The sequence below is a fragment of the Echinops telfairi genome, unplaced genomic scaffold (genome assembly GCF_000313985.2).
Source record: "Echinops telfairi isolate 266 unplaced genomic scaffold, ASM31398v2 ScPeMD7_7420;HRSCAF=8458, whole genome shotgun sequence".
In the NCBI taxonomy this organism is placed as follows: domain Eukaryota; kingdom Metazoa; phylum Chordata; class Mammalia; order Afrosoricida; family Tenrecidae; genus Echinops; species Echinops telfairi.
The window spans coordinates 17,979,008-17,988,626 of record NW_022111320.1 but is presented as its reverse complement, the minus strand read 5'-3'; the positions used below and the strand labels follow the sequence as shown (position 1 = coordinate 17,988,626).

Sequence of the window (9,619 nt, the reverse complement as noted above, 5' to 3'; positions counted from 1 at the left end):
CACTGGCCAAATGGGATCTTTGGGCACGATGGGCACATTTATTTTCCTGACTGTGGAGATATTTTCACAGGCCTGTGGAGAAGTCAAACATTAGCAAATGATCATTTAACATGTGGGCAGTTTATTGCAGGACGAGTGCCCCCTTAATAGAGGTGTTTTAAAAACCTCTCCTGGCCTTACAGCTATTTCAGGTACTCTCATCGACAGATAAACTTCCGTGACTAATTAACTAAAAACACTGTCTATTCCCCTTCCAACCATGTATTGGGAACATGCCAGGGGCCGGGCACCGGGAAGGACGTGGTCTGTGAAGAGTGAATACGGCACAGCTCTTGCTGTTCAGCTTCGGGGTGGGAGCAGGCGGGTCCCAGCAGACAACCGAATGGCTTTCCCACGGGCAGGCAGTCCTCAAGCATGGCCAGCTGGAGCCAGGTGGTTGTCCTTCTTGGAACTTATGGTGCCTGTGTGCCCTCCTTCTTTTTGCAGAGTGACCTGTGGTCTCTGGGCATCACCGCCATTGAGATGGCAGAAGGCGCTCCCCGTAAGTACCTCCCCTCCCCGGCCTCCCTTCCTCCGGGCTGCAGTGCCTGGCTGGCCTGGCCCAGCGGGCACTCGGGTTCCTGGCCAGGAGCAGCGGTAGCTTTCCTTCCGCTACACCGAGCCCTGCACGGACTCTGGCTGGCATCCTTAGAAAGCAGAGTCTCCTCGCATCCACCAGGAATCCATTCGTCTCCGAGTGCTCTTCCCTCCACGGGGAACATTACAGACGGCAGTGGAAAGCGCACTGTGGAGCGTCCTGTTGTGTTTTCCAGACGCCTTGTCCTTTCCCTTAGACGTCCTCGTATCCTGACTTCAAACCAGGACCAACCCACCCAGAAGCTCGCTCCCATTTAGGAAAATCTCCAGCCAGCGTTCCCCCAGCATTCGAGAGGGTTATAGGAACCCTTGTACTTAGAGGCAGTGGTCACTGTTGTTGGGGTTTTAAATTTCCCTGCTGATGATGCCTGGGGCGGGAAGGCAGGGAGGCCCTGCCGGGCAAGCATCTTTCTAGCTCCTTGCTCTCAGGGGTACTAGCCCTTCAGCATGCCTCCTCCTGCCCGTGTGGCTCTGAGAACATACAGCCCACATGTCTAGTCCAGGAAGCATGATGGCTGTGGGCCTCGAGGCTCAGCTGACCCTAAGATGTGGCTCCTAAGGGCCACTCCAGGCGATGGCAGTGAGGGGGCAGGGATACAAAGGCAGGACCTTTCCTGGGAGACACGTGACCCCATTGTAGGCAACTTTGACCCAAAGAATCCTCCAGGAGCTTTCTTAAACCATCTTGAGCTTTAGGACCGTGTCGAGCATTTCAGCAGCTCTCCGTCACTCAGGGATGACTGCTCTCCCCGCCTGCCCTATCAGCCCCACTTCCATGCAGGAATTGTCCCGGGGGTGGCGAATGGGCGTGCTTACATGTTATTCCCCACTGGGGTCTGTTTCTCAGAGATCCCAGATGGAAACATGCCTTGGCTTTCCTTGACACATTGTTGTACACCATGGATTTTTCTTTTTACCTTCAAGACAGCACAGGGTAGAGTTGGTAGAACTCAGCGTTATTCTCAGCGTTAGTTGGCAGAAATCTTCTCATCTCCAATGCTAATAGGCACTTGTGGCTCAGAAAAATAGGATACTACTGTGTGAAGCCCCTATTATCATCCTGGATGAGTGAGAGACTGGTTCGAAATGAAACCCTCTACCCACGGACTCCTTGGGATTTTAGGGAGAATAGCTTCTTATTCTAGGTGCAAAGCAAAAACAGTGACGGGGGTTTGAAAAGTAGACGAGTGAAATACTTTTATTTAAATAGGAATGTGTGTGCACTTTCACTATCAGCATTCATGCCATGTTACTCAGGTGAGGGTTTTTTTATAAGTTAGTTTTACCGCTGTCCTCTTTGGCTTAATCCTCTGCCCTTCCTCGTGTCCATGAGCCAAAATTCCTAGTCACAGAGCCAGCAAAGCCCCACAGCTATCCGGAAATACCGAGAGAATGGCATCCGGTCTACGGCTGTAGACTCTAAACTCCCACATGGAAGCAATGCATTTGAATGAGCCTTTCTCTGGTTAGGAGCCAGAGAAAGACGAGGCTGTCCACTCCCATGAATAGTTATCATGTTGGAGACTCACAAGAGCAGTTCTCTGTAGTCCTATAAGGTCACCGTGAGTCAGAATTGGCTCCATAACAGTGAGTTTGGGGTCGTTTGTTTGTGTATTTGTTTGTTTCTAGTCTATAAGGAATTGATCATGGGTTATCAAATATAGCTTGTTTTATGAGTCGTTGAAAAGAAGTCACTATAATTGCCATCCCACTCTTGTTTATTTTGGGTCCTAAGTGGTTACTTTAACAAGGCTAACAATGGTTCTTTTAGATTAATTCCCTTGAAGACTAAGTGGAGGCATTAGACACACACACACACACACACACACACACACAGAGCCATCAAGTCTACGCCGACTCTCAACGACCCTATAGGACCAACTGGAACTGCCCCTGCGGGTTTTCAAACCTGGAACTGTTTAAGGGAGTAGAGAGCCTCGTCTTTCTCCCGAAGGGCAGCTGGGGGGTTTGTACTGCTGACCTTGCCTATCATAGCCCAGTGCGATGCATATGCCCCTAGGGCTCTTTCCTAGGGAAGCTTAGGGGTTCCATTAAATATTAAATGAAGGCATGGTCACTGGAAATTGGAACAGCATCTGTTGGAAGCATCTGACACGTTGAGACGCCCATCGTCAGACATCAGCTCTGTTCAACAGGCGCCAATCGAAGCGTTGTGATGTTCAGGCTTTGCCCCGGGTCGTGGTTGGTCTCAAGGCAGCATCTCGCTGACCTTGTAACCCCAGCTGGCTCCTGGTTTGCTCTCTTCCAGCACTCTGTGACATGCACCCCATGAGAGCCCTCTTCCTCATCCCCCGGAACCCTGCACCTCGCCTGAAGTCTAAGAAGTGGTGAGTCCAGCCTCCAGCTGGTTTTTCCTCTGATTCCCCCTTCGACTCACTCAGCTCCTCGGGTGCTGCTCGCAGGAGTAGGCGGATCTAGACTAGAGGGCTTGGTGGATGACTCACCTTGGCTTCTCGCTCACGTTAAAGTGCCTATTGAGTCCCCATTTTCTGCACCGCAAGTCTTTGCCCTCACACCTACAAGGTAAGGAGCAGGAGGGGGAAATGTGTAAGAGGGCAAAGTGAGACCGGGAAGCTCCGTAACGTGTACTTCCCACGGATGTCTGTCCTGGCAGCCCAGAGCTTCTCCTCAGGGAGGGTGGTGGTTCGGAGAGCCAGCCTATTAGATTGGCTGAGGCCTCTTCCCTAAGGGAGATGTGCCCATGTAAGCTGGGGCACACACACGCCTGGTGGTACACAAGCAGATGGCAGCTGATAACGTGGCTGAACGTTTCTAATTTTGTTTTGACGATTACCTTCTTTTTATAGCATGTGATACAGAGGTTGTTTGTTTTTGTTTTGGGCAGTGATATAGCCTTTCCTTTTAATACACATATTTATGGAAAACTTGAATTAAAAGAAAAATACTAAATAAATACTAGTGTGGGTGGTGTGAGGCTGTAGCCAAATTGTGTTTAGAAGTATGTGAGTGGCCAAAGTTTTGGGAAACAGAACCAGGGGTTGGGCCGGATGTTTTACGTGTGTGTGTGAGTGTGTGTGTATATGTGTATCTACGAGGATCATTGAATGCTATGATTACATTAAAATATCCATTGTTCCCTCTTTCTCTATGTAGAAGGGATAAATCTTCCCTGATACAGTCTTGAACCTCTGCCCTGGACCATCTCCAGGGCCAGATGGACCATAGAGTGGCACGGTCCTTTTGATAAGTTCTTTCACGAGTGATCCCTTAACTCAGTGGTTCTCACCCTTCCTGAGGCTGCGACCCTTTAATGCAGTTCCTCATGCTGTGGTGACCCCATCTGTGGGCCTATCTGCATAAGGGCAGACCCTCCTGGCGATGGGCAGAGGAGCAGTGTCTCGGTTCCTCAGACCATTGGAAATATGGTCCTAGGTGGCCCCTGTGAAAGGGTCGTTCAACCCTCCAAAGGAGTTGCAACGCACAAGTTGAGAACTGCTGCGTTAACTGAAACCTCTGTGGCTCCCACTAATGCACTGGCTAACCCCTCCCCATAGAGGAAGTCTCTTTTAATACTAATCATCTCTATTAATACTAATACTAGAGTTATACTCTAGGCCGGGGTGCTGACGGATGGGAGACCCGGTTCAATTCCTGGCCAGTGTTCCTAATGCACAAGCCCTGCCTTCTGCCGGCGGAAGCTTGCTTGCGCATCGCTCTGGTCCAGAACAGGTTTTCCGTAGAACTTCCAGACGCAGACGGCCTAGGAAGGAAAGCTTGGAAATGTATGTCCAAAAGCCAGCCCGTGCCAGCCCTGAGGATCACAGCAGCTAAATCCTCACCCAGTCATGGGAATGATGCAAGAACAGGATTCCTTTCATGGTATGTGGGGCCCTGTGAGCCACACCGTGACCAGCCCTGTGGCAGTGAACGGCGATGACCACAGCAGTGACAGTCACAGCAACCCCCTGAGACCGCAGAGAAACGTGCTGCAGAGGGAGGGAAGGAGGAGAGAGAAGGCAGCCTTGGACTTGCCAGGCCTGGGAGGGGACAGAATGAGAGTTGCTATTGGTAACAAGGAAGGGAAAGAAGCATTCCCCACCCCTCCTTCTCTCTGCTGGAGGGTCACTGTGGGACAGGAGAAGCTCTCTCCCCAGCAACAGCCTCCCATTGGGCGTCAGGATAGCATGTGATCCAGGGAGGGTCCAAAAGCCCCACTACCTCCCTTCTCCCAGCACACACACATACCCAAGGTGGGGGAGAGGGGTGCAGCCTGGCCCTCACCCCTGGCAGTGTCGGCAGCACAAACAGCCACTGGTAGGGGACCGCTCTTCCTCTGCTGGGGCTCACCGTGGGCCCAGCTGTATACAATAGGCTTTCTGTATTCCCCCCCACCCCATCCCAGCCTGCCGTCTGCTCTCTGCACAGAGGAGGGCCCACTGGCTGTCCACCCCTGAGATTTGTTTGTGGTTATGGTGTGCCCACGGGCACGTCAAACTCTGGCAACTGGGCAATGCATTTCCACGCCTGGCTTTTGTTTATAAATGTGTAGCAACGTTGCCCTGCTGGATAGCTTCCACGTCCTTTATGTGGGCGGGGAGAGGGTCCATCTGCCACCGTCGCCACCCACCCCAACTAAGAATCAGTCTGTCCAACTTAGATATCACTCTGTCCTCCTGCCTGGCCGGCTCATCTAAACCTGGCCAGCAGGGCCTCCTGTGTGGCCCATCCTACTGGAAAAACAAAAACAGGCTGACTCTTCCGTTCCAAACCTGGGACAGCGAGAACCAAGGGGAATAATGATGGAGGGAGCTAGAAGTCCGGAAGCGAAGCGGGGGCATTTTCATCTTATCCCGGTGTCCGCTCTGCCCTGACGGGGAGGGAACCATGCAGGAGAGCCCTGTCCCCATGCCGTCAGACAGGGAACGGAAGGTGGCCAAAGCCCTGGCCCGGCGCTATTTCTCACCGGGAGGTCAGCCTTCATAAAGGTGGCCGGGAGGCCCCAGGCAACCTGACACACGCGGCTTCCCAATTTCCCAGGGAGAGGCTTTAGCACCGCAAAGCGCTGGCTCCTAAAAGCCCAGGCGCAAAGGGATTTGAAATCGGTTAGTGTTTTCTTTAACAGGCACTGACTGGTGTATAGGGAGGTGTGGGGTGCTTTTTGGGTTTATTCTCCCCTCTATTTTTAAAGGTAACCTCCACTCATGCTGAAAAGAAAAATGGGCTTGAACCTCTAAGGCAGCGGTTCTCAACCTGTGGATCACGACCCCTTTGGGGGTCAAACGACCCTTGCACAGGGATCGCCTAAGACCATCGGAAAACACATAAATATTTCACAATATAGAATGACATATTGTTTTGTTATTAATCACTATGCTTTAATTATGTTCAATTTATGACAATGAAAATACATCCTGCAGATCATCTATTTACATGATGATTCATAACAGTAACAACATTACAATGATGAAGTAGCAAGGACAATAATTGTATGGTTGGAGGTCACCACATGAGGAACTGTACGACAGGTCTCGGCTTTAGGAAGGTGGAGGACCACTATAAGGTGTGCTCTTAGGGGAAGAAGCTCTTCTCTCATAAAACAGCTTAGCAGGCCCACTGTGCTCTGGTCAAGGTATAAATGACACCCAGTGTTACCAGAGGGGCATGCACCCTCCACAGGACCTTGCGTTCGCATTATCTCCTGAGTGGGACCTGTTCTTCCATCGCACGGCCCTGTCTGCTGAACTCAGGTGAAAGAGGAAGGAGGGAGCCTAAGGCCGCTGCTGCTGAATCGTTTTGAACCCTTAGCGAATGCTATGGGACAGGCTGGCCGGCCCAGAGAGACGCCAACACTGCCGTCTTTAGGAGAGCAGACTGCCGCCTCTTTCCACCTGGGAGAGAGAGGCTGGTGGGCTCAAACCTCGTTCCTTCTGGTTAGGCAACTGAGCTCGTTAACCGCCATGTCACCAGCACTCCTTGAATGTGCCATGCCCATCTTTCAGTGTGGCCCTCTGTCGTCCTGTGTGCCTGCAGACGAGACATCACAACCCCAATCTGATTCCTGGAGGAAAATCCCCAGGGCTTATGCCAACTATCCCACGCAGTCAGAGTGGAGGCCTCCCTGGTGAAAGACGTTCACCTTGATGACTTGCTCGTCCACGGAATGGGCTATGGGAGATCCATGTGGCAGCAGTGACTCTCAGAAGCACAGAGGAGTGTAAGGACCTTGCAATTGAAGTCAAGGGGCGTAAAACTATATGGAGAGAGGCCGAGTGAACGGTGACAAGCTGCGAAGAAATAGAACCCCTGTCACTGACCTGTGCGTGTGGGAGACGCTGGATGGGTCGATGGCTTATATTCCCACCAAAAATCAGGTTTTAGAAACAATAGTAACCACGAGGTCCCTGGAAGGACGCCCCCCTCAGGTGGGCCACAGGAAGTCAAAGAATTCCGCAGCCTTCTCGCTCACCTGTGTCCAGCAAATGAAGGGCAGAGGTGCGCCTCGCAGACTGCTGGTGTTCCCCCTCCCTCTCATCTGAGGGTGGAGGAGCCATCTCTTTCATAAGATCTGCTCCCCCTTCCCAACCTGCTCAGCCCTGCCCCGCTGCCCCACAGTGCTGGGGCTGCCGTCCAGGGGCTTCTGGAGGAGGAAGGGTGGGGATGACCTCACACGTCCGCTGTGCTCCTTTCACGTGCTCCAGAGAGTTGAAGAATCTACACAAACAAGGCAGCGTGCAAACGAAACCATTACAGAAAAACCCTAGCTGCTTGTCACCACAGAGAGATGTGCAATCCTTGCCCCAGAGGAAGGCTTTGAGGCCTGAAAAGATGAGCAGCCTTGTCCAGGATCAGTGGAGATTCCTTGGTGGGGCCAGCCGAGAACCGTGACCTTCTGCTTCCACTTATAGCACCCCCACCCCCGACCCCCCGTGTTTTAGGTTCTTGTGTGGAGCATGCATTCTGATTCTTGCATGGCCAGCTAGTATTCTTTCCCCTGCTTTGCCTTTTCCACCTCAGGTTTCTCTACAGGTGCGGCTGAGTGGCATCAATTGGATTCTTCGTGTTGTGCATGAATCATCCCCGGTCCCTTTTCCAAATCATTCCACCACCGTGAACATAAACTCAGTGTCCCCTAGGCATGAAGACTCCTTCTCCCTCCCTCCCAGCCTCCTATGGGTGACACTTGGTTTATATAGGTATTTGCTTATTCCGTGTAAGTAAGACCGTATCGCTTTTGTCCTTTGGTGACCACAGTGTTGTTTCCCTCCAGTAATGCTTCCGAGGCTCGTCCAGGTTGTGTTCAGGACTTCATGCTGCCTTATAACAGAAGCATTTTTGTTTTAAGAAACGACAGAGTTCTTTTGGGGGGTTCTTAATGAAATAAGGATAGTATAGTGCAAATATCATAAAATACGCACTTAAAGCTAGACTGGATTTGCCAGCAGTAGTGTAAGTTTGGGCTGTATTGGAATTAAGACAAAGACTGCTACACAAACTCTATTTTTTAATTGACCTGTGTAGCTGTCTCCTTGGAAATAGCAGCCGTCTTAACTCTCCTGCTGCCTTTTCCAGTCCCAAGATACCGGTAGTAACTTTCTTGGAGATACTTACTCAGCTCAACAGGAGTGGGGAACACAACTTCAGATTTCTACTCTTCTGTCCTAAAGTCTGATGCTGCAAGCCTGGTAAAGGCCAGTGGCCCCTGGGCCTTTGTGCTCTTGGCAAGGACAACTACAGCAAGCACATCTATCCCATGTGTGATGTGCCAACACCAGGGGCGTTCGTGAGTGAACCCACTTGATCATCATCATTGCTTTTTGAAATAAGCCCAGTGGTATCCATCGTTCTTCCTATAAAGAAAATGACTAGACCAGTCAGCAATATGGTGAGAGACACAAGAAAGAAGAGAGCGCCAAGGATTTCATTTTACTTCGATGCACAGCCAGTGCTCAGGGGAGTCATGGTCAAGAAATGAAACCATGTATTGCATTGGGGAAAGCTGCTGCCCAAGACCTCTTTAAAGAGTTAAAGAGCAAAGAAGTCACTTGGACTTGACCCAAGCCATGGTATTTCCAGTTGCCTCCTATTCGTGGGAAAGCTGGCCAATGAATAAGCAAGACCGAAGAAGAATGATGATGGTGTCGGTCAAGAATATGACTATACCATGGAGAGTGCCCAAAGACTAGTCTACCTGTCTGGGAAGAAGTCTAGCCGGAATGCTCCTTAGACACGAGGATGGTGAGGCTCAGTCTTGCGGACTTTGGACAGGTTATCTGGAGAGACCTGTCTCTGGAGAAGGATCGTCCTGCTTAGCAAAGTAAAGGGCTGGGGGTGGGGTGGGGGGAGAAAGACTCTTGGTTAAATAGATCGACACAGTGTCTGCGACAACAGACTCAAACACAGGGATGATTGTGGAGCTGCTGCAAGGTCAGACGGTGTCTACTTCTGTTGTTCGTAAGGTCGCGGTGAGTCAGAATTAACTCGACAACACCTAATCACGCCGCAAGAATGCCCCGTTGACAGCCAAGGAAAGTAAGGCGTGGGGAAGGTAAGCAGTTTGCCCAAAGTCACACAATTCGTGATGGAACCTGAACTAGAGACGATAGCCCTGGGAGGTAGGACAGGGTAAATGCAAATGTTTAAAGGTCAGCATGGCCCAGTGGAGTACTTTTGCCCAGTGGGTGAAGCATTGCGCTAATAGCAGTTTGAATCCACCCCAGCCACTCTGCAGGATAAACTGAGGCTGCCTGCTCCTGTAAAGGTTCACTGTCTCAGAAAGCCAAGGAGCAGTTCTGTTTGGACCTCTCGGGTGGCTGAGTGAGATGGCAGTGGGTTTGTGCGGTGTTTTGTTGATTGTATGCATAGCAAAAGGAGCCCCTGTGCTACAAGCACTGAGCACTTGCCTGCCAAGGTCAAGGTCCACAGTCTGAACCCAACAGTGACTCTGAAGAAGAAAAGACTTGGAGAGATGCTCCTATGAAGACCAAGCCCATGCCCATTGCGT

The 9,619-nt window shown here is 51.1% G+C and overlaps 1 protein-coding gene across 1 annotated transcript in view; it reads left to right on the top strand.

The window, feature by feature from the left end:
* Positions 1-9,619, top strand: part of TNIK (TRAF2 and NCK interacting kinase) — a 445,063-nt gene that overhangs the window by 324,959 nt on the left and 110,485 nt on the right. The window contains exons 8-9 of the mRNA XM_045297671.1: positions 487-541; positions 2,906-2,984. Coding sequence (XP_045153606.1) covers positions 487-541; positions 2,906-2,984 — 134 coding nt within the window. The remainder of the gene's footprint in view (positions 1-486; positions 542-2,905; positions 2,985-9,619) is intronic.